The sequence below is a fragment of the Microcaecilia unicolor genome, chromosome 3 (assembly GCF_901765095.1).
Source record: "Microcaecilia unicolor chromosome 3, aMicUni1.1, whole genome shotgun sequence".
In the NCBI taxonomy this organism is placed as follows: domain Eukaryota; kingdom Metazoa; phylum Chordata; class Amphibia; order Gymnophiona; family Siphonopidae; genus Microcaecilia; species Microcaecilia unicolor.
Window position 1 is genome coordinate 367,996,823 of NC_044033.1, and position 25,001 is coordinate 368,021,823.

Consider the following 25,001-nt stretch of genomic DNA (forward strand, 5'->3'; position numbering starts at 1 on the left):
CGCATGTGTTCACTGCTCCCTCTGCCCTGGAACAGGTTTCTTCCTGTTCCGGGGCAGAGGGAGCAGTGAACACACGCGAACTCGGAGCTGACAAGGCGACAGGCGCGCGCCGCGGCACCCCCCCCCCCCAGCGGTGTGCACCCGGGGGGGGGGGAAAGGGTATCATTTCGCTATGGGGGGGGGGCGCATCGGTGATCCGCCCCGGGTGTCAGCCAGCGTCGGAACGCCACTGCTCATTGCTCATTGGCCTGGTGAAACTTCAAGACAAGTTCTTCATCCAAAGAAAGAAAAGGTAGTTGGGGGTGGGGGGGGAGATATCCTGGTAGAACTAGGATTGACATCCAGTCTCCTACTAATGTTCCTGCTGGGAGCCTTGATATGCCTTAGTCTGCTTTTTGGAGGAACCAGTCAGGAGGGATGTACTTCATCTTTTTCTCCAGTCAGATGGTTCCATTCTGTTCTCTTATCCTTGGCTGTTGGGAGGATAGGTCAACATAGCAAGGATACTTGATGTCAGGTGATAAACGTTGGTGCAAAAGGAATTGGAGCTTTTGATGCAGGCTCAATTTTTGAGAGCACTATTCCACCTGGAGGGATCTAATTGCTTCAGCCTTCCTGCACAAGAGGTTCGGATAAAGATACTCTCAACGCTTACAGAGGGCAGAGGCTGCCTTAGGCACAGACGTAGAAGCTCCCTCTCTACTTCTGCAGATGGGGTGCTTTCCTTCAGAGAGCAGAGCATACATGATTGCTATTTGGAACCTGGGTTTGAGGGCTTTAGTCCTTGCAAGGTAGCATCTATTTTGTCTAGGGGCAGCAGTTGAGTAATTTTAAAGGAAAACATATCTCTATACCCACCACTCTTCCTCTTCTGAGGATAGTGTTTTGTTCTGACAAAATCAAAACTCTGCCAACGAATAAAAAAATAAAAACTCGGTTGTTGGTCACTCCTTGCAGGAAATGTAAGATAGGCCTTAAAACCTGGCCTTTTCAGGACACTTTGCTGGTATGACATAAGGGCAGTGACCAAGATGCATACTGGATACCTATTGGCTTACCTTCTTACCTTCTCATGACAGGAGATACATCCCTTCATGAATTGATTTTGTTTGCACCAGGTTTGGCTTTGTGGCTGAATTGGAAACCCAAAACACAAGACTTGCCTTCAGTGGTCTTAGCTTTGATACAGTATACTGAGGAGCTGAAGACGGCACCAGCCCCCCTCATAAGGGGAGTGAAGTCAGCTCTGAACTGTTTTTTTTTCTCTGGCTCCATTTACAGACAGGAGGACAAAATCCATCCGTCTGGACTGGTCTGGCAGGACCTAAAGAAAAGAAATTAACAGGTAAGTCCAAATATCCCCATGTCCTCTATGCAAGTGCCTGCATATCAAATGTGAATGTATCACAACTTTGCCTTCATTCTTATGCTACGCTTCAAAGAAAGCCTACCTGCAGATCTCAGAAAAGCAGGTAGTCTTTCCATGTGCCTACTTTTCACATGTATATGTGGTTGTACAGTTTTATAAAGGCTCTTTTCTGAAAATTATTTCCTTTTTGTTACAAAGTTATTCCTTAGTGGAGAAGTTTTTTTTCCATCCCTCCTCACCACTCATTACTCATATTCTGTGTTGTTTTTCAGCTCTCCCCATATGCCAGATATTGTAATTGTTGAGGATGACGAGGATGAAGTGTTGGAGGACGATGTCCCTGTGATACAAGATGATAAAAACGAAGAATTGCTCAGGCCTGAGTGTCATGATGCAGGTGATGCAAGCCCACTCATGTCCAGTGCAGTCAAGCCAAATAGCCAGTCTTCTCTGATTGCAGATGACCCTGTCAAGATGATGGACTCTATTCTCAGTGAAAGCGGGGCAATTTCACAAAACATCAATCTTTTGGGGAAGTGAGTACCATTTATGTTTTCAAAAGCATGTTTAACATCTCTTTTTTTAAGGGGAAAATGGCTTTTGAGATCTCTTTGCGTGCATTTGTCTTCTTAATATCTTTTGTTTGGTGTCGTGTTCACTCCAGATTTGCAGGAAGTGTGAAGAGGTACAAGAGTTTCAACTTTTATATATTATGTACTTCTCCCACCCGAATCCATCCATTTGTAATGCCACAGAGCATCTGGAGATAACACACACATTCTGGTAGGGAAGGCAATCACTAGTCGCCATACAATTCTAAATTTGTTAATATCCTAAAATATCTCGCATCCTCACCAGACCAATCCAGAACTTGTGGGTTTCTGTGTCCATCAACTAGTATGTTTAAATGCAGGGTACAGCCCAAAATTCTCAAAGGGGCACTGTTCAGCAGCTGCAGTAGTTCAGTATTTATCTCCAGCAGGTGGAAGATGGTCTGTGCAGCTCCTGGGTTGTTTGACTGAGGTTTGCTCCTGGACCAATTAATTCACTGGTTACCAAAAGAGAAAAAGGGGGAAGGTATACAGTGTCAATATTTTGTAAAAAGGGATTATACACAAGAGAAGTCTTGGTCCCTCCCTCTCTCCTTTACTCAATTTCCTCCATTCATTGAAGCCATCAGAGAAGTTTTAAAAAATGTACAATAAATACATATGGTATTGGTCACAGGAAGTTGCTTTCTGACAAGAGCACAATGGCAGTAAGAGTATTCTTTTCTGACTACCTTTCTGTCTTCCCGCTTGGGGAGCATGGGATCAGAATTCTGCTGTACTCTTCTTTCAGCTGCCTCTCCTTCATCTTCACATGGCAGCATGAGCTGAGTGAGTGAAGTGCCACTCCCAGTGTGCTGCAGTGCCTCAAGTTGGTGCACTTCTCGTTGCTCCTTCTCTTCTATGTTTACAACCAGAACAGGGAGATCTCCTCACAGAGGCTACTGGGGGGAACCGATCTTTGTGCAAGTCTGTGGTTCCATCACAGAAACCTTGGAAATGGTTGTCATTTGTCTACCTGTATTCCTGCACTTGAGACAGATCTCGTGCTTCAGACTCTCCTGACTGCATCAACCAAGTCTGATATTATAATGGAAGCACAGTCTCTAGAGTTTGGGAAGATTTCAGTGCTGAATAGTCCTTTCTCCCCAGAAGTTATATTATTGTGTCATAAGGCATATTTGCTAAAAGGGCTTGGAATACTCAAGAACCACCTTCCTCCAGAACCGTTCTGGAGAGTTCTGCTTCAAAGTGAGTCCGATTGGAGCAGCCAGATGGAATTCAGAGTCCTTGGCTTCCACAGCATCCTCTGACCAGGCTCTTTATTGAGCTTTGAGGACTTCTTGTCTTGGAAAATCTTTAGAAGGGGAGATTATCTCAGGTAGAAGGGGATGCCCCTTGATATTTAGGCTTTTTTTTAGGGAGGAGCTTCTGATTATGAAGTGTCTGACAACCGTTAATATATTTATTTATTTTTTTGCAGCTCAGGAGCCCTCCGTTCTTAGAGGTCCCATTATGGAAGGACCTAGGAAAACTCTTAAGAGTTTTCCAGTGCATCAAGCCATTCAGGCCCTTATTTTGGTCAAATGGAATTCTCCAGAGGCAGGGCCTCTGAATTGTGCATACTATTTAAGTTTTGTATACATTTAGACACCTGAGGAAAAAGACTAGTACAAGCAGCCAGCCAAAGGTGAAAGCATTGGTTCTGTCTGTCACTAAAAGAAGTACCATTCCAGTAGGAGAGGATACAGTACTTAAGGAGATCTGGAGAGAAGTTCACAGTGACTGCTAGAGGATATACCTAAATCTTCCTCTCATTTGACCTATGGCTGATAAGGTGTTAGGACACAAAACATTTAGACTGGGCTGTTTTGGCTGTTTTTCAAATGCTATTGTCCCCAACCTAGATAGCTCTCTTTTTGAGCAGACAAAAGAGTAGCATAGGGGAGTTGCACACCCAACATACCTTGTACATAAGTATTGCCATACTGGGACAGACCAAAGGTTCATCAAGCCCAGCATCCTATTTCCAACAGTGGCCAATCCAGGTCACACATACCTGGCAAGATCCCAAAATAGTACAAAACATTCTATACTGCTTATCCCAGAAATAGTGGATTTTTCCCATTTAATAATGGTCTATGGACTTTTTCTTTAGGAAGCCGTACAAACCTTTTTTAAACTCCGCTAAGCTAACCGCCTTTACCACATTCTCTGGCAACAAATTCTAGAGTTTAATTACACGTTGAGTGAAGAAAAATTTTCTCCAATTCGTTTTAAATTTGCTACTTCGTAGTTTCATCGCATACCCCCTAGTCCTAGTACTTTTGGAAAGCGTAAACGATGCTTCACGTCTACCCGTTCCACTCCACTCATTATTTTATAGATCTCTATCATATCTCCCCTCAGCCATCTTTTCTCCAAGCTGAAGTGCCCCAGCCGCTTTAGCCTTTCCTCATAAGGAAGTCGTCCCATCCCCTTTATCATTTTCGTCATCCTTCTCTGCACCTTTTCTAATTCCACTATATCTTTTTTTGAGATGCGGCGACCAGAATTGAACACAGTATGCGAGGTGTGGTCGCACCATGGAGCGCTACAAGGGCATTATAATGTCCTCATTTTTGTTTTCCATTCCTTTCCTAATAATACCTAACATTCCATTTGCTTTCTTAGCCGCAGCAGCACACTGAGCAGAAGGTTTCAACGTATCATCAATGACGACACCTAGATCCCTTTCTTGGTCGGTGACTCCTAACGTGGAACCTTGCATGACGCAGCTATAATTCAGGTTCCTCGTTCCCACATGCATCACTTTGCACTTGCTAACATTAAACGTCATCTGCCATTTAGACGCCCAGTCTCGTAAGGTCCTCTTGTAATTTTTCACAATCCTCCCGCAGTTTAACTACTTTGAATAATTTTGAGTCGTCAGCAAAATTTAATTACCTCAGTAGTTACTCCCATCTCTAGGTCATTTATAAATATGTTAAAAAGCGGTCCCAGCACAGACCCCTGGGGAACCCCACTAACTACCCTTCTCCATTGAGAAAACTGATCATTTAAACCTACTCTCTGTTTTCAATCTTTTAACTAGTTTTTAATCCACAATAGGACACTACCTCCTATCCCATGACTCTGCAATTTCCTCTGGAATCTTTCATGAAGTACTTTGTCAAACGCCTTCTGAAAATCCAGATACACAATATCAACCTGCTCACCTTTATCCATATTTGTTCACTCCTTCAAAGAAATGTAGTAAATTGGTGAGGCAAGATTTCCCTTCACTAAGTCCGTGTTGGCTTTGTCTCATTAATCCATGCTTTTGAATATGCTCTGTAATTTTGTTCTTTATAATAGTCTGTACCATTTTGCTCGGCGCCGATGTAAGACTCATTGGTCTGTAATTTCCTTGATCTCCCCTGGAACCTTTTTTAAAAATCGGTGTTACATTGACCACCCTCCAGTCTTCCGGTACCACACTCGATTTAGTCTTATCAAAGTTGAACGCTGAGCACAGTAGTCTAGTTGCTATGTTCTGAAGCATCTGTAATTTGTTGCATGGGTCCTCTTTACGAGTTACGTAGAACATTGCAGTAATCTAATAATTGATGTAAGTGCCTGAACCACTTATCTAAATCAATTGAATTCTAGGTAGCTTTGAATACATTTGTTTCCTCAACGTCCAGAAGGCTCGCCTTTTAGTCAAACACCAATGTTTGATCTACAGTGAGATTTTAGGTTGGGTTTCTAATGTATATAGATTACCATCTATCAACAATTTAAAGGTTGAAATAAGATAACAGGCACTCTAACATCATAAATTGTTTTGCTTATTCAGTTTTAAACAGTGGGAAGAGAACTAATTTTTCACCAAAGTTGGCATCTCTGTATCATAGGTAATATTGGATCCAGTATTCAAAGGAATCATGCTCATATATTGGCCTCTTTAAAAATTTACTAGGGTTAAGTGCGTACATTTTTTTTTTTTACTCATTTCACTAAACTCATAAATGTAGGAGCTTAAAAGGTGGGTGGTAAAGGACCCTGGAAGGGTTTGCCAGCCTTCAAAGTGAAAGTGGCTCAATTGCTTAAGGAGGCTATTTCTTCGGCTTACGTTCTGAGAGGTAGATCTGCGCCCATGCACGTCAAGGCTCATTCTTCCAGGTCTTTGGCAAGTTTTTTGGCAGAGTCTAGAGCAATTTTATTGGCAGAGATCTGATCAGCGATGTGGTCTTCAAGCATTTTCATTTGGAGGCGTCTGTTCGAGCAGATACTTCCTTCAGGACCACGGCTCTCGCTGCAGTGATATCGCAGTCCCTTCCCTCTTAAGGATTGCTTTTGTACATATTTGTCTGGACTGATTCATGGGATGTAATGGAAGGGAGTTAATTACCTGATAATTTTCTTTCCTTTAGTCCCAAAGGATCAGTCCAGAGCCCACCCTTCTGTGATGGTTTTGGTTTTTCCGGGTTCTATGTAATTTCGGGTGTTTGTATTGTTCTGGTTCCGTTATTTCTAAGGTATGAGTTTTGGCCTTTATTTCATATTTTTTTCTATCTAGAGGCTGGAGTTTTTTTTTCTCTGGAAGTCACACTTTCACTGCTTTGTTATCGAATACTGGCTTGGTTGCTAAGCACAGGAGCTTAAGAGGCACAACTCAGAGTTCTCTATCTCCACCTGCTGGCAGATGGTCACAACCCATTTGTCTGGACTGATCCTTTGGGTCTAAAGAAAAGAAAATTATCAGGTAATTAACTAGATTTTTCATTTGTTTTATGCACAGTCATTAGATTTCTAGTACAATTGTTTCTCCACCCTGTTGTTATCTTAAAACGATGTTCAGTGACTTAGCTCCAGTCAATACCTCAATCCCTTTAGACATAGCATTTGCACAATCTATAAGATTATTGCCATCGCTAAATGAATAAATTCCCAGTTGCAGTTGACAATTATAGATATGACAACAGCGATAGACAAATCTCTCGCCTTACACAACCACCACTACCTAAAATTAAGAGCCACTATATAAAAAGAAAGCCAGTACATTGGCAATTTGTGACTATCTGTGTGAAAAGGTGACTAAAGTCACCAGAAACAAAAAATAAGGTTTTAATTCTGTTAGAGCAAGCAGTTTGTAATACAATAGTCAAAATCCCATCCTTTTATGTAAATAAGTTACAGAAGGCAAAACATGTAACTTTTATAGACTACTTATGGACCCATGACATAAAAGTCGTCCATTCTCAAAATTTTGCATCAGCTACTCTAGTCTTTTTCCAGAGATCACATTTAGGGCCAGATGCCCTAAACTTAACGAGCCCTTAATGAGCAAGTAGTAAACCCTGGCATGCACTAACTACTTTTTTCCAACGATGGTAGCAGCTAACGAAAACGGAATGCAGATGAGCAAATTGTGTAGAAACCCTATTGTAATGAGATACGCTAACCTTTTCCGATTGCCTTAACGCTGGAAAACGGTGGAAAATCTAACGAGAGGTCTGTACGGGATTGGAAAACTTCATAAAAATGTTTTTTAAAAAATGGGGGGGGGGGGGGGGGGCGGCAAAAATGGCCAAGTGCTCGTCATGGGCAACCATTATGGGCGTGCTCCACCCGAAAAACAGCACAAGTGCTTGTCAGGAGCGTCCTTTATGGACGTTCTTCACTATATTAAAAAAAAAAACAAAATCAAACAGGCTCCGATGCTGCAGGCTCTTTTTTGGGTGTCCTTCACTCAGCTGAGAGACCCGGAAGTCTCTGAGCCAATCACAGTGCGATTAGCTGAGCTAAATGCGTTGTGATTGGCTCAGAGACTTCCGGGTCTCTCAGCTGAGTGAAGGACACCCAAAAAGGAAGTTTTTATTACTGTAGGGGAGGGGGAGGCCGCTCAAAATGTGCCTATGGATATCCTTCCCCGCCCCCCCCCCCCCCCCCGAGGTTGCCGTTGCTCCCCCTTTCCCCGGCATAGAAATGACAGCTTCCCGCCCCTCCCCCTGCATCGAAATGACAGCTTCCAGCAGCCCCGGCCTCCGCCATCCTCCGCGTCCCATGGCCCCGCCCCCGTTGCTCCCTCTGAGGTCGTCGCCGCCGCCCCCCTCCGTCTGCCACCGGGCCCTCACAGCGCCTCTCACCTCCTTGTCAAGGCGCTGCAGCAAGCAACAGCCGATGATAGCTTCGCTTCGGACTTCCCTCCTTTCCTCCTTCACCCGCCCTCGTCTGACGTACGTTACCTACGTAAGTTACTTATGTCAGACGAGGGCGGGCCAAGGAGGGAAGTCCGAAGCGAAGCGATCATCAGCTGTTGCTTGCTGCAGCGCCTTGACACGAAGGTGAGAGGCGCTGTGAGGGCCCGGTGGCAGGTGGAGGGGGGGGCGTGGAGGATGCGGAGGCCGGGGCTGCTCTGGGCATGCTCCACCAGCTGACTGTTTACTGTCGGGAATAGAGAATGCAAGTGAGCTACAACAAGCAGCTCATTTGCATTCCTATTCCTTGATGCATGCCCTTCCCTTACCGATTCGGTAAGGGAAGGGCTCTTAACATTTTTTTTTTAGTGCATCTGGTTCTTAGTCCTTTCCTAAACCTTAGCAGCAGACAGTATTGCCGTATGTACTCTAATATAAGCCCATCCGCATATAAACCAAGAACTCTTCCCCCCCCCCCCCCCCCCCAAACAGAAATGTTTACCTGAATATAAACCTCTGGCCTCTGGTTTATATTAGTTATCTTCTTTTTCCTTCCTTTCTTCCCTCGCCCTGCTGTTCCCTCCCTTTCCTGAGGTGTCTTTCCACGGCTTCTCTGCCCCCCCCCCCCCCCACTGGAAACTCGCTCACTCCCTCCATTGTAAAGAGACCCTCTCCCCCCCCCCTTTTCCTGGACTCATCATAGGCCCTATCCCTGGGCCTACCTTACAGCCCTCGTGGTCCAGTGGTGAGCTGGAGCAGAAATGATCCTCTTGTACTTATGCCTGTTCAGTCTCCATAGTGAAAATGGCTACCTCAAGTTTCTGTGGCAGTCTCACGAGATCTGGGAGGGGGCTGTTTGCTTTACAACAGAGGGAGTAAACATATGGTAGTTTCCAGTTTGGAGGAGTGGCTGGGCAGAGCTGGCTTTGACAAAACACCTTGGGGAAGGGAAGGTAGGATGGATACTATGGGGACAGTAGTACAGATTACTGGGTAGGGAAGAGAGGACAGATGTGCTGATCATCAGGTGGAGACTTGAATATAAACAGACCCCCCCCCCCCCCCTCCGTTTTTGGCCTTCAAATTTCAGTTTGTATTCACGTATATATGGAAAGTGTTAACTGAGCAGGGAACAATAAATGATTTAAGCCACTATGGAACTGAAGTGCTGAAGATCTTGCTGAGCATATGCTCACACCTTACAGCTAGTTCCAAGCTCTGACATCTATTTAACTTTGGATGATGTTGTCCACTTGTGTACCTGATCAGTCTTGCTGTCTAAGAAAAGTATCTGTTGCAGGTGAGAAACAATTCTTTTTCAGCATTTAGGTGTTTCTCTCCTGTGGGTAATTCAATTCTTTAAGAAATACTGAGCATGAAATTCTCTGTCTAAAATTCATTAGCATAGAAAATACTTACTACAGGTGAAGGAATGAATTAACTGTTGTAGGACGATGATGAAAAATATACAGAAAAGAAGGAATGATCTGTGGTTGAAAAAATATTTTTGCATTGTTTACTATGCCCTTTTCTCTGAGGTCTTTCCCATGATAATTATAGCATACTAGGAAAAAAGGCCCGTTTCTGACACAAATGAAACGGGCGCTAGCAAGGTTTTCCTCGGAGTGTGTTTGAGAGAGTGTGTGTGAGAGTGACGGTGTGTGAGAGAGAGAGTGAATGTGCGAGTGCGAGTGTGTGTGACAGAGAGAGAGTGAGACTGGGTGCGAGTGTGTGTGTGAGAATGAGTGTGTGTGCCAGGGGCCCCTCCCTCCCTCCGAGTTCCAGGGTCCCCCTCCCTCCGAGTTCAAGGGTCGTCTCCCCCCCTCCCTCTGAGTTCCAGGGTCATCCCCCCTCCCTCCCTCCGAGTTCCAGGGTCGTCCCCCCCCTCCCTCCGAGTTCCAGGGTCGTCGTCCCCCTCCGAGTTCCAGGGTCGTCCCCCCCCCCCCTCAGAGTTCCAGGGTCGTCGTCCCCCTCCGAGTTCCAGGGTCGTCCCCCTTCCTCTGAGTTCCAGGGTCGTCCCTCCCTCCGAGTTCCAGGGTCATCCCCCTTTCTCTCTCCGAGTCCCAAGGTCGTCCCTCCCTCCCTCCGAGTTCCATGGTCGTCCTCCCCCTCCCTCAGAGTTCCAGGGTCGTTCCTCCCTCTGAGTTCCAGGGTCGTCGTCCCCCCTCCCTCCCTCCCTCTGAGTTCCAGGGTTCCCCCTCCCTCCCAGCTACAGGATCGTCGTCCCTCCCTTCCAGTTCCAGGCCCCCTCACTACGAATTTTAAAAGTCATCTTGACTTACTAAGTCGGGGTTACGGCGGCCGGCAGCTGCGGGAAAAGGCATGCAGGATCGGCCCTTCTCTCTCTTAGCTCTGGTCCCGCCCTTGTGGAAACAGGAAATGAGGACGGGACCAGAGCTGAGAGAGAGAAGGGCCGAGCCTGCATGCCTTTTCCCGCAGCTGCCAGCCACCGTAACCCCGACTTGGTAAGTCAAGATGACTTTTAAAATTCGTAGCGAGGAGGCCTGGAACAGGAAGGGAGGGACGACGACCCTGGAGCTGGGAGGGAGGGGGGAGAGGCGGGGGGTGCCGGGTGTGTCTCTGAGGGGGGAGGGGGGTTGTGAGGGAGGGGCGAGTACCTTGCAGGGGGGTGGTAGCGGCGGCAGTACCGGCAGTGTTGATGCCGGCGACGTTGGGCGCGGACTGAGCATGGGTGTGCGGAGTAAGTTGGTGTGCCTCGTGCTGCTATCGTCTGGTCACTGCTGCTTGTGACGAACCAGGAAGCACGCTGACATCAGGACAAGAGATGTGTACAGCCTTACTGGCAGCACGAACCCTACAAACACTTCACTGCCACGGAGTCAGCTTCAGAACATTGGAGGTGCTTTTTATTATAGTAGATATTCAAAAGTTTCTTTAACAGTGGTCCATTATTTTCCAGTTTGAGAAGTGACTTCAGTTCCCCTTTTGTCATGTATTAAAAAGCAGATATGCCAATTTTGCATTTCTGTCACCCACAGTATTACAAGTTCTGATACTGGCTAATATGCATTTGGTAGCTCTTAGCTCATCCCTGCAAGTAGAATAACAAATGAGCATTTTAATTTAATTCTGGGTCTGTGACTTGCAATGGCAGATATTGGCTTGTGTCAGGGGTAATGTCTTCATTGCATATTGCCCATGGTAGCACCAGGCTGGGCTTTTGTAGTAGTATTCCAAAGGAAACTAAATGGGTTAACTTAAACTTTCCTATTTCTTGTTTCTTTTGCAAGACTCGGTGACACATTTTGCAGATTCAAAAAAAAAAAAAAATCATCCTCCTTTCTTCCTGTTTTCAGAGTCGAGCTGATGGATTATCTGGATAGTATTGACTGCAGCCTGGAAGACTTCCACGCCATGCTGTCAGGGAGGCAGTTCAGCATAGATCCGGATTTGCTGGTAGATGTGTGTGTTTTAAGACATTTTTGTATTCAAGTTATTTGTAACCACTTTGTAATTGAGAGATTTTTGATTTATGTGTGGGTTTTTTTTTTGTTTCTTTCTTTTTGTGCATGCATTTAGGGAGTATAGAGTTAAATTTCTTTAAAGTTGATCTGAGAGCATGTCAAAGCCTTTTGTGTCTTTAAACCTTGTTTGCTGTCTAAACTAACAGGTGGCTAGGCTGCAGCAGGAATTCTTAAGCAAGGGTGTGTGTGTGGCGTCTGTTTATAATGAATGTATATCTTCACTTTTTCACTAGCAGTGTGTATAAACAAAAATATATGAAACAATACAGAGTACATTTAAAAATAATTGAGAATGAATAGTTTGAATTATATTTCTGTTCCTCCAGCAGTCTGTGCCAGTGTGTTTTTCTCCAGGGAAGTGTAATGGACCAGCATAGAAAAGTTTCTTGTTTTCACAAGGTTCCACCCTGCAGCTCTTTCTTAGTGTGTCTTAGCGCTTCTCCAGCTGTTCAAAAAAATTGTGCAAAATATCAAAGTATGGAATGTGCAAATACAATTCTCTGCATTGGAGATCTTTACTTAGATGTCCATTACAATTTGAAGTTATGATAGGAATAGGGCAGAACCCCCACACCTTGTATATTATACCCTTTAATCAGAGCCTTATTCAACCCCAACACTGACACTTCCACTTCCCACATCTGTTAGAAAAACTCATGTATACGGGAACCCAACCGGTTCCCCAGGGAGGACCCATAGAGGCTGGACATGTAATGTTTGATTTGTGCATATGCAAATCTATTGCCCCATGTGGGGCCTACCCAATTTTGTAAAGTTTCAAATGGCAGCAGCTTCCCTTCTTCTGTGAGCATGTGTTCTAGAAGGACTATTCCCTTTCGTTCCCAAGGCCTAAAGATAGGGCCATCTAAACCTGGCTCAAAAGCCCCATTTCCCCTAATCGATAGCTGGTCTGAGATTGATACGTTGCCCCCCAATTTGCTCACCAACACCTTCCACGCTTCCCTCAGAGGTCCCAACAAAATACTCTCCTTCAAATGGTCAGGTGTTTGACTCTTCCTACAATGCAGCAGGGAATAATAATGAAAGGGTTCATAGAACGCACTTTCTAACGTCACCGGCGTGTAAAATTGCCCAAACCAGTCACTCAAATGACGCATTAAACACACTTGATTGTATAGTTTTAGATCGGGCAACCCTGTCCCTCCCTGCTTCCATGACCCCAACATATTAACCAGTCTAATCTTGGGCTTTTTACCCGCCCAACAAAATCTGCTCAACATGCTGTGTAAAAAAATTAAATCTTTTTGCAGCATGCGCAAGGGCAGGCTCTGAAGGACATACAGCCAACGAGGAAATTGGACCATTTGTACAAGGTTTATTCTCCCAAGCAATGATACCAAGATGGACTAACAAGTCGTCAGTGAAAGCCGCCACCTTGAAACAGTGAGGACCAATCTGAATACCTTTAATGTCAGGATTTGCCATAATCTCCCTTATAAGGGGATCCAATGTTAACACAAAAAGAAGAGGCGACAAAGGGCATCCCTGTCTAGTCCCCCGAAGCACTGGGAAGGGCCGAGACTCCCTCCCATTGACCACTTTAGCGCAGGGTGCCGAGTATAGCGCCCTGACGACCGAGACAAAGCGAACCCCAAACCCATATGCCTTTAGGGTGGCAAATAAAAAATCCCACTTTACTCGGTCAAAGGCCTTCTATGCATCAAAACTAATAAGTATAGATTGGAACCCCCTTCGCTCCCTATATTCCAACGTGGCCAGTATTGTACGCAGATTCTTTGCCACCGAACGTCCCCACAAATCCCACCTGAGACTCATGAAGAATACCCGGTAAGACCTGAGCTACTCGATTCACCATTATCTTTGCCAACACCTTGACTTCAAAATTCAGTAGGGCGATAGGATGCCGAGCAGGTTGGATCTCTTCCTGGCTTAGGTAACACTATAATTTGAGCTAAATCCAGGGATTTGGGCAAGGCTTCCTCGTCTACAATTTTGTTAAACATTTTAGTTAAAGGAGGAACCAGCACCTCTCCCATAAGCTTATAAAACTCAGCTCTAAAGCTGTCTACCCCTGAGGCTAGTGCATTCCTCCCAGGTTTCTCTTGGTATCCATGGTAATCCCTCACCCTCTGTGCTAACATGGTGGCATTTTTTCCGGGTGCAGTATTTATATTAAATAGTTTTATTCTGGAAGGTGGCTGTCTTTTAACCTGTAGGTCACATGTTCAAGGCTGGTTTATCCATCATATTAGAAGCCGTAGCCTTGGCTGTTTCCAATGGGGCATATTTTATTTCATTCTCTTACTGCTTGCTTTGCCAAGCAGTTCATTGCATGACTGGAACAGTTATCACTACACTCCTGTACTAAATGTTAGCGCTTCTGTCTCATTTTGCACACTGATACTAACCAAACTACTGCATGCTAGCTCCAACCATGTTGGGTACAGAGGAACAGTTTTTATTAGATAAGCTGGGGGCGTACAGAGGTCTGCATAAAGGCAATACCATCTATTTCATAGGATATGCTTAGTGGCACATAAAGGCATTCTACAATACTGGAAATCCTCAGAGCCTCTGAATTACTGGCACTGGAGAAACCAGTTACATATGTTAGTGACCTGGGATGCTAGGGATGCAAAAGGCCCAAGCGTAAAAAGCAATTTTTACTGATTTGGGAACCTTACTTGCAAACCCTACATCCGCAGGGTTGAGGTTTGATTCTTAATAGCCTATCAGCACATGCTTCATCCAGTTTTCCGCCTGTTCGTTAAGTCCTGTTTTTGTTGTTGGGTGGGAGGGGGATTAGGGAGGTTTATCTGATCTCTTGATTTCAGCTCGGAGGGTCATGCGTACAGGCCTTCTGATGCTTAATTTGATTGCACTAACTGGAATGGAGTAAAGTGGGGTAAATGAGTGGGGGGGATCATGGGAGGGTGGAGTTGTATTTTTGTATTGGGATGGCGTTAAGGATTGTACAGTTAACACAAAAATGATGATTACCATATTGATATGTTTTGTTTCTCAATAAAATTGTTTAGACATAAATGCTGGTTGAGGTTTGGGGCCCCAGGGATATATAGTTGAACACTGAGTGCAGGGAGGTTTGCTGTGGTTCTGCTCCTGTGCTAAGAAATACATTTTGGAAGGTTTTTAGTTTGAGTACTGCATTATTGAAGATGCCCCTGTTGGTCCTATTGTGAATATAGATAACCAAAATTGTCAAATATTTAGCAGTTGATAATTGGTGTGGCAGTACATTTTGGACTAGTTTCAGAGCTAAGTTCCCTTTTGCACTATCTGATGAGCATAGTTTTCAAAAGCAAATGGGAAATGTTTTGTTTGATAATAGCAATTTTTTTTTTAATATTTTGAATTGTCAGTTATCCTAGAAATTGCCTTCTGTAGTAAGTTTATTGAAAGCCAGAAGTGAAGACCCATTTCTGGCACAAAAAGCTGAGTAGAGGGCAAGGGTACTATACAATTAATAATAGTTTAAAAATTTAGCATCCCTTGAAATTTGTGTTTCTTTTCCAGCAAGATGCCAGAGGGGTAGATCCCATGAAGAATGGCAGAATTCATACTGGGCCAGAAGAGATCAAGAGTGCCAGCCATAAGTCTGGTAGGTATATGTGTCTCCCCACTGCCTCCCCCCCTCAAAAAAAAAATTCTGTGCTTTGTGTTTACTTTTCAACAGAGTATTAAAAGGGATTGTTGTCCATATGTAGGCACAGTAACAATCTATGAAATGGATAGAAATTCATATTTGGCTTGTGAGAAGTAAAAGTGACTATCAGGAATGAGTTTGAAAGCCATAAACATTGGGTTGCCTTTTCAGAGAACTGACTTACTGTAAGAATCCCGTTTTCCCTGGGGGAACTTTTAGATCTGTAGAATTGTGATCTTTGTTTTCCAAGCAGTTTGATTCAGCAACACTCAATCATGGAAAAATAGCACTAGTTGTTCAGACTTAACATTTCCAAAGTCACACATTCCTATAGACCATACACAGCCTAACTTCATACACCTATACACATGCATACATATAACTGCCTGTCTTTCCTACTACCCATACTGCTGCGTGTGTGTGTGTGTGTGTGTGTGTGTGTGTGTGTGTGTGCACACGCAGATGTACTCGCTAGAATTGCAAGAGGACAGAAATTTCACCCATCCCTGATGGAATCTAACCTGTACCCACAAGATTTGATGCTGTTATTTACTTGCTCACAGCCCTCTGTTTCCTCCCAGCCTCAACAGCTTCCTGTGTTTTTTTTAAATGGTATTCACTTTTCAACCAATGAGTGTTCCAAGCCTTAGTCTGGTGCTCCAGCTGTCTCGCTGGGCATTCCAAGCCTCAGTCTGGTGCTCCAGCTGTCTCGCTGGGCATTCCAAGCCTCAGTCTGGTGCTCCAGCTGTCTCGCTGGGCATTCCAAGCCTCAGTCTGGTGCTCCAGCTGTCTCGCTGGGCATTCCAAGCCTCAGTCTGGTGCTCCAGCTGTCTCGCTGGGCATTCCAAGCCTCAGTCTGGTGCTCCAGCTGTCTCGCTGGGCATTCCAAGCCTCAGTCTGGTGCTCCAGCTGTCTCGCTGGGCATTCCAAGCCTCAGTCTGGTGCTCCAGCTGTCTCGCTGGGCTTTCCAAGCTTCAGTCTGCAGTCACCAAAGATTTTGACTACACTGTCACGGGAATCCCATGGCAACTTCTTCCATAAACCAGTTCTGTGGGATTCTCACAATCCTCATCCCCATTCAGCTCTCTAGTACTCACTCCCCACTACAAATATCCATGACCTCCCCATTTCCCCCAACCAAAACACACACACACCTACATACACATCTTCAAGTCTGTTGGAAAGCATTTTTGAAGCTATGCCTCTGCATGCTTTCCCTGTTTTTTGTTTCAATCTAGCTTGATTGGGTCAGGTATGCTTAGAGCCTTAACCACAGATTTTGTATGAGTAGATAAAAATCATGTACTATAAGGTTTTTATGGAATGTTCTGTTTTGGAGAATCTATTTCTGAGATTTACAAGTTTCCCTAAGGCCAGTTTGTATTTGAATTGGGGCGGGGCGGGGGGTTCGTCAGCATTTTTTTTTCCATTTATTAAACTTAGGTACTGCTTGCTCCCACGGTTACCAGCAGGCATCATTAAACATTAGCAGGTAATCTACTACTACTATTACTACTTACCACTTCTATAGCGCTACAAGGCATATGCAGCACTGTACACCATACATGAAAAGACAGTCCCTGCTCAAAGAGCTCACAATCTAAATAGGACAGACAGACAGAACTAAGGGGTAAGGCGAGAGGTGATGAGTGTGGATAAGGGTTCTGGTAGAGTACTCAGAGAGGAAGGGACGGATTTTGCTGATGTTATAGAGCAGTGATGGCGAACCTATGGCATGCATGCCAGAGAGGGCACGTGCGCCGTCGCCTCAGCCAATCAGGCCTCCCTCCCTCCCTTGGTGACTCACAGCAGTGTAGCCTCTCTTGGTGAAAATATTCATTGAGGTGGTTCTTGAACACAGTGGGGGAGGAAGGAGTTTCCTTAGTCTACCCGTCGAAAAATGGCACCACGATCATGAGTAAGTTGGGTTAATGAGACTCAAACTGTTAAGGGATAACACATGGTGAAAGACATTTTACCTGGATATTCTAGAAGATAAATTTCAACCACCACCCTAGCAGTTATGGGAGAACTATTGCTGAGGTACATCCTCTGCTTAAAGGAGCAACCACCAGAATGGCAGCTATTTTGTCTGTGCTGTAGCCGTGAATGCAGTATCTCTAAAACAGTTCCAGACACAGTAGACAGAGAATCTCAACTTCCATCTCCCTTGTTCCAGGTTTGGCCCTTCCAGAAAGGTTTTTGATCTTAAAGTAGCTAGATAAACAGAGGCAGGGGTATGTAAAAGTGCCAGCAGTGACTCTATATAGACTTCTGTTTCTAAATTTCCACTTTAATATCTTTTTCTGCCTATCTTTTCCTTTTATGTTTGCCTCCATAGATAAACAGCTCATTCAGTACACAACCTTCCCACTATTGGCCTTCCTTGATGGGAGCTCCACTGTTGAGGTGGGAGGAAATGCTTCTGCTGCTGCTTCCTCCTCCTCGTCTGAGACCACATCTACCTTGGATAAGCCTCAGTTAGATGAATTTCTGGAATCCAGCCTGGACACTGAACCCACACAAAGCAAACTGGTGCGCCTTGAGCCACTGACTGAAGCTGAGGCCAGTGAAGCCACACTGTTTTACTTGTGTGAGCTGGCTCCGGCCACACTAGATGGTGACACACCGCTCTTGGAGAACTAAAATGGTGAATGAGAAAGGTGGCATACATCTGAGTATACTCTTCATCAAAATGATGAACTTTTATTTTGAAGTCTTTATATTATTTTTGCCTTTTGTACAGATACTATGGAATTCAAAGCACCTTTACTAAATGCCCTCCCCAAAGATGTTGCTACTAGATGGAATAGACTTACAAAGCACCATGTTTAGCAGTTCCAGTTACACCAACTACTCTTGTCTTTTGTAATGATGGATTGCTTGAAATAAATAATTGTAGCTATCATCCCAGGTGCTTCAAAGTGGTTGTTCAGCATTAATGGGCAACAATTAACACTGTCATACTATAGTTGGCTGTGTTGAGCACTCAAGTACTGTAGCTATAAATACTTAGGACAGTGACTTTCTTTGGTTTCTGTTCCTGTTCTTGAGCATATTTGTATTTGATTAAAATGTATGGTTTAGTGGGGTAGATACCAAAATGAAGCTGAAAAGAACATGACATTTTGAAGCTGGGAACAAAGTGCCTGTAATTGTTTAAGCTGTTCTGTTTTTGATCTTCCTCTCCTGTTAGAGAAGAGACAGGGTTTTCTCTGTGTATGTGTGGAATGACATACTTGGACTCCTTGCACTCTTCTGCTGAAGAAAAACAATGGGCTAAGAGTCGCACTTTCTTGTTGACTGTTGCTCCATAGCCATAATAAAATGGAGTTTTTTTTTTGTTTGTTTTTGTTTTTCGGTGCTCCAAAGAGTAGTTTGTGAAAAGAGGTTGTTAAACTTTCTTGTACAAAGTGCAAACATGATACATAACATTTCTATGACTCTGTTCATTAGCAAGTCAGAGCTACCCTTTACCCAGATGACCTTGCAGTAATTTTGCCCACTACTGCTATTGGGGTCTGTCTACTCATCAGTCTTAGTAACTTTTTTTCTGCAGGGTTTTTGAAGTTATAGTGGAAAACATCCTGACAGGAGCAAATGAATCTAAAGTCAGAGATGGAGGGGGGTGGGGGAGGAGAATAAAGAGGGAGAAAAGACTGCCAACTTGATGTTGGTAAAAGGTATGACTGTCTTCTAATTGGTGTGAGCTATCTTTTCAGTGAAATCTACCATAATTGAAAAGGTTAAGAGCTGCCTACTGTAGTAATGCACTTCTGGGTGAGGAATGGCAAATCTGCTTGTGAGGTTTAAAAAAAAAAAAAAGTTTACTGTTATTTCTGTGCTATGCCACATCTATAGTCCTCTTGCGAAAAGATTCCTCATTGTTGGTGCCAAACCAGTCCTGGTAATTGTGTTGTATCCCTGCCAGCAGCTAGTCTGAGGAAGATAGCTGAAAGCTGACTTCATTCCTCTTTGGGGTCTGGTATAGTCTTCAGCTGGAAATGAAAAAGGTCTACTGTGATGGAGGAACACAGGAATCCCATGACAAACACAATGATACAACAACAGTGGCAAGTGGAACAGGATCTCCAAAGACAAATGGTGATGTCAAATTCTGAATAAAACATTTTAGTGAAGGCTCAACATAATACTATGTCTCAGCCTAAGCCCTGCCTCAGGTGTTTTTGTGTAGTTTGTGGAATCAAACCATCTGGTAGTGAATATGCCAGTTGGCAATGCAATCAAGCGGTCTTCACAAAGACCTTCAGTAAAAACGTAAGCAGAATTAATTGTTCTAGGGAAAGGTGCCTTTTACTTTGAGAGCATGATTATTTCTGCTTGCATTTACTAAAGGTCTTAAGACCACATTATTGCATTGTGTATGTTTTGATTCTACAAATTGCATAAAAAGACCTCCTGAAGCAGGACTTAGTCTGATACACAAGTTTGTGTCAAGTCTTCAGTAAAATTTGTGGTGGTGTTAAGAATTTGAGGTCTCTGCTTTATTTATATATTTATTTGGATTTTGCTCACACCTTTTCAGGAGGGCTCACAATGGAGGGGAGGGTTAAGTGACTTGCCCCAAGATCACAAGGAACAGCAGTGGGATTTGAACCGGGCACCTCTAGATGTCAAGACTAGTGCTCTAACCACTAGGCCTTGCCACTCTCTTTGGAGAGCCTGGTATATATTCTACTATTCTTGTATAAGTCTTCAGCTGTTCAGTATTTCTCTATCCAGCAGCTGCTACTACCAGTCATTTGAACAGCCAGACTGTGTCAGACCAATGGTCCATTTAGTACCTGGCAGAAACCCAATTCTATAGTGTCCCACAGATCAACATAGAGACTTGTGGGTTATGTCCCTCTACGAGCAGGTGGAAATAGAGAGAACTTCTGGAGTTTGCTATATGTTGCCATGTGTAGCCACTTTAACCTAGTCTCTCTATCTAGCAGGTGGATGGTTATAACCATGTAGCTCTGGATTGATTAGTTCCTGGCCTGGTCTCCCAGGTCTGGTAGAGCTTTTGGGATTGAGGCAACACAGGCTTAGGGTCTTGGTGGTGCCAGGTCCTTCCCTTCTTCCCCCATCAGTCTCCTCCTAAGCTGCCCTAAGTTGCCTTACCTGTGGGGCTGAGATGTTCTACTGCTCCGGTTTCCTCTCCTGCCTGTTAAAGAAAAATACCCCTGCCGTTTGAGCACCTCCAAAGCTGGGTCAGACTAACGTGGCAAGCTCATGCCGGTTTGCAGTGCTGGCTGTGGCACGAGACCAGCATCGCCTGCAGTAGCAGACTCCTGAGAGTGGTGAGTAGTTAATGGCAGCACTGGTGGACTCTATTAAATGCTCCTCCCGGTGTGGGAACTGTAGAGCAGCATTGGGCATCTGTTGCTCCTGTTACCATGCTGCACTGCTGTGCAGCCTGACACTGGGGAGCATAGTGATTCTTCACAGTCCATTTTTGTGGTGCAGTGGGGTTTTCCTCAGCATCTTCGCCTGCTGGCGCCATTTTTTCCCACTGCGCCATGTGGCTGAGGTGCCAGCGCTCCCTTTCGAGTCTGATTTGCCTAAGATACAGGGTTTTTTTGACCTGTACTTGCCCTCAAGTACGTGAATAGGGTGCTTCAGGTGTGCCATATTTGTCTGGAGCCCGTGCAGGGTATTGTGGCGGTCCATCCGGGAGAGTTCCTGACCTCCTTGGATCTTGAGGCCTATATACACATTCCCATTTGACCTCCACATCAGCCTTTCTTTCGCTTTGTGGTGTTGGGTCAGCACTTTCAGTTCTAGGCCATATCCTTCATCCTCGCAACAGTACCGAGGCCTTTCTCCAGGATCTTGGTGGTCGTAGTGGATTCTCCGGAAGCAGGGGAATACAGGTTCATCCCTCCCTGGATGACTGGCTGATTTGGATGTTCTACAAGATCAGCTTGTGGGCAACTGAGAGCGTGTTCATGTGTTCCCTCAGATAGATACTCCATGTGCCCAAGTGGAACCTGTCTCCCTCGCACTCTCTGGAGTACCTTGGGGTGATTTCAACACTTGGGAAAGGGAGTACATTGCTCCCGCTGGCTCGCAGACAAACTCCTGAGACATTTAAAGGAGCCTCCTGTGGGCACCAGCCCCTCCTCCCAGGGCTTGGGATTGCATGCAAGCTCTGGCCTGCAGGGTGGCCACGGTGGGTGTGGTTACCTGGACAGGGAGCCACATGCAACCCCTTCAAGTTGTCCCTGCTTAGTCGGTCATTTCAGAGGATTATCTTGTCCGACTCTTGTGGTCGCCTTGCGCTTGGTTTGCCAGGCTATGGTGGTTGCAACCGGAGAATGTGCAGCAGGGCATGCCCCTGGCGTGGGTGGTGGTTGCCACCGACGCCAGCTGGGCGTCGTGCCTTGGGCAGATAGCACAAAGCAACTGGTCGGCCCTTCAGAGCTTGTTCTTTTTATTAGAGGTTGGCTGGTCCGTGTCCTTTCTGAAAGTGTGACAGCAGTGGCGTATGGCAACAGGCAAGAGAGGCATCTCACCTCTGCCTATGGGCAGAGAACCACCTGTCGTTGGCAGTACACACTGCAGGGTCCTTGAATGTGCAGTGTGCAGGCAGAGTTGTCTGTCAACCCCAACAGGACCAGGGGGAATCAGAACTCGTGGTGCAGGTGTTTGTGCAGATCACCGAGCATTGGGGAGTTCCAGTGCTCGATCTTATGGCCCATGGGGCCAACACAAAGGTGCCCTGCTTCTTCAGTGGGGCAAAGAGTTTGGCTGAGAAGAGATCGATTCGCTTCTTTAGCACTGGCTTTAGTCCATTCTGTGTGTTCCCTAATGGTGGGGCGCATTGCATGGCATCTGGAGTCAGTGATCCTAGTGGCTCTGGAGGCCACCGGGGTATGCGGATATTATCCATGGGCTGGTCAACACCCTCTGAGACTATTCTCAATGTGAGCTCCTGAAGCAGAGGCCTCTTTTTGGCCTATTGGCTTGGCTATTGTCAGGACGCACTTGATGAGGAAGGGTTACCTGGTTAGGGTGATCACCATGCTGCTACAGCCTCGGAGGTGTTTCACTTCGATGGCTTATGGATGAGTCTGGTGGACCTTTGAGTCCTGGTGCTTGATGGAGGGCCTTTCAGTGACCTTCGGCTATGGTGTCGGCCATTCTGGCCTTCTTGCAGGACAGCCTTGATAATTCTTTCTCCCTGAGCTCTCTGATTGTTCATGTGGTCGCTTTGGCCTGTTTTTGGGGCTGCTTTCAGGGTTCCTCTCTGGCGTCTCATCCAGACATCATATGCTTTCTCCGGGGAGTGAATCATTTTTGACTGCCTCAGCTGCCCTTTGGTCCAGCTTGGAATTTTATTCTGGTCCTACATGTGCTTCAGCGGCCTCCTTTTGAGCTCTGGACTGTTGTCCTTGAAAGATCTCACATTGAAGACTGTCTTTGTGGTAGTCATAGCCTTTGCCGGGCATGTGGCAGAGCTACAACTTCATCCTGAAGCGATCCCTTTCTCTGCTTTACAGCGCCATATGGCTGCATTAGGACGGACCTGTCCTTCCTGCCTAAGGTGGCTTCACATGTCCTCTTGATTTAGCCTCTCTTTCTCATGGCATTTTGGCTGGAATACTATCTGACCACATTCTGGGACCTATAGTGTTTGGATGGGTGGCCATTACCTGGAGGTCCGATCATCTTTTTTTTTTCCCCTCTCTGCTGAGCACAAGAAGGAATCTAGCTTCAAAAGCTGTGGAGGATGGCAATTTCTTTGTCTTCCTTCTCTATGGGAAAATCTCCATTGCAGGTGCGTGCTTTCTACCAGAGTACAGGCAACTTCTTTCACCGTGTGCCATTTAGTTTCCTTGGATGAGATTGGCAGATCAGCCACTTAGTCTTCTGTTTATACCTTTTCTAGGTATTACAGGCTGGATGTGGCAGTGTCTAAGCATCGATAGCCTGTGACACACGGTGCCAGAAGCTCCAGGACGTTGAGGGATTCGGCATATGAGAAGCATCAGCGCTGGGAGGACCAGTCCCCCTTCCATTCAGGAGCTGCTGCTGCATCGGTCTCCAGCCAGGACCAAGCTCCCATCTCGACCCCAGCAGTTCTGCAGCCTATCTCTAAGCCGGCACCCCAACCTTGCCCACTGTCAGCCCTCAAGTACATCCGGGCCTTGCATCCTAAGCTGATGTATGGCTTATTGCAATGTGCATCAGCATTGGGTGTACTTGCACCTACCCTGCCTCAGGTTGCAGCCCCACTTGGCCCTCAGCCTGTGGTGTGCCCTCCAATGCCGGTGTAGCTCCAGTGTTGACTGCCACCCAAGCCGGTTCCCTCTTGACATCAGTGGAGCAAGCTTACCTGGAGTTGAGGTGGGACCCAACTCTTTCATGCTCTTCTCGAAGGTGTGGTTCCTCTAAGTCAAAGAAGGCACAGTCTCAGCCCTCCCATAAGGAGGTTTTGATGGACACGGAAAAGGAGTACTCATGGGAGTCAGAGGAGGATCCATGATACTTTTTGGAGGATGAGTCCTGTGGCCTCCACTCTGAACCCTCCCCTCCACATTAAAGGTGAAAATATTCCTCAGAGAGCCTTTACCCCCCCCCCCCCTTCTTTTGTGAAGGAAATAGCAGTTGCCATTCCATGTCCTTTAGAGGTGAAGGACGAGCCCAGTGCCAAGATGCGCAAGGTCCTGTACTATGAGTCTCCTCCTAGAGCCTGTCCCTCTCCACAAGGTACTGTAGGAGGTTCTCATCCAGAATTGGGTGTCACCTCTGTCCTGGTACTGCCCAAAAAGTTGGATATTATGTGTCACATCCACAGCACACCTGGTTTTGATAAACCCTGTTGCCTCATCCTTCCATGGTGGTGGAATCTGCTCTCAACCAAGCCAGGAGTGCTAGAGAGTATGCTTTGGTGCCCCCAGGCAGAGAAGCTAGAACCTTGGACTCTTTTGGATGGAAGATGTTCCAGGCCACTATGCTCATGTCATGCATTCAGTCATACCAGCTCTTCACAAACGTCTACTTGCAGGACTTATTGTGCAAGATGCTGGAGCAGGCTGAGTTGCTTTGCCAATTTGCCAAGCAGCAGAAGGCATGTTGTAAGTTCTTGGCCAGGGGGCATATATGATACTTTTGATGTTGCATCCGGATCTCTGCCCAAAGTATAACAATGTGCAGACTCTCATGGCTGCATGTTTCTGACTTGATACCGGTGGTTCAGGAGAGGTTGGCAGATGCCCTATGTTGGGGTGATAACCTTTTTGGAGAGAAGTTTGAGGAGGTCACTGAACATACTGATACTATCTCTTCTCCCACTGGGCCACTTATGCATCAGCCTCCTCATCTAGGTCTTTTAAGTTGAGAAGGGGTGCCTACTACTCTCAGAAGTTTGTATGCCACCTCTCACCAGCCTGCTCAGGCTCAGCCCCAGTTCGTTTGATCCCTTCAGCAGTGTACACCAAAGGCCCCTGCTGCTTCCCAGTCAAAGCAAGGGATGAGCTTTTGACTGGCTCCAGCAGAGCATAGCTGCTGTCCAAAGTGTCCATCCCAGATGACCTTCTGGGTGGGGGGAGCTTGAAGTTTCTCCACAAAAGGTGGCCCCTTTTAATCTCCAACTAAAGTGGTATCAGAAACCTCCAAATTGCCCACTGAGTGCTCATTACTTCAGCTCTCAGCACAATTAGGTACTTTCAGAGGAACTGCTAGCCCTTCTGAAGGCACATGTGGTCGAGCCCTTTCCACCAAGGGAAGAAGGGTGGGGATTCAATTCCAGTTACTACTTCC

The 25,001-nt window shown here is 45.7% G+C and overlaps 1 protein-coding gene across 3 annotated transcripts in view; it reads left to right on the top strand.

Annotated features, from left to right (window-relative positions):
* Positions 1-18,576, top strand: part of HSF2 (heat shock transcription factor 2) — a 65,294-nt gene extending 46,718 nt beyond the window's left edge. The window contains exons 9-12 of one of the 3 annotated variants that reach the window (XR_003941625.1): positions 1,642-1,905; positions 11,417-11,522; positions 15,105-15,185; positions 17,572-17,659. Coding sequence is in view for 2 of the 3 variants with exons in the window: in XM_030198565.1 (XP_030054425.1) it covers positions 1,642-1,905; positions 11,417-11,522; positions 15,101-15,185; positions 17,572-17,876 (760 nt within the window). In the remaining variant the exon portion in view is untranslated. Of the gene's footprint in view, positions 1-1,641; positions 1,906-11,416; positions 11,523-15,100; positions 15,186-17,571 lie in introns of all 3 variants that reach the window. The other 2 variants (XM_030198565.1, XM_030198567.1) reach the window with 2 other exon arrangements.
* Positions 18,577-25,001: the final 6,425 nt, after the last annotated feature.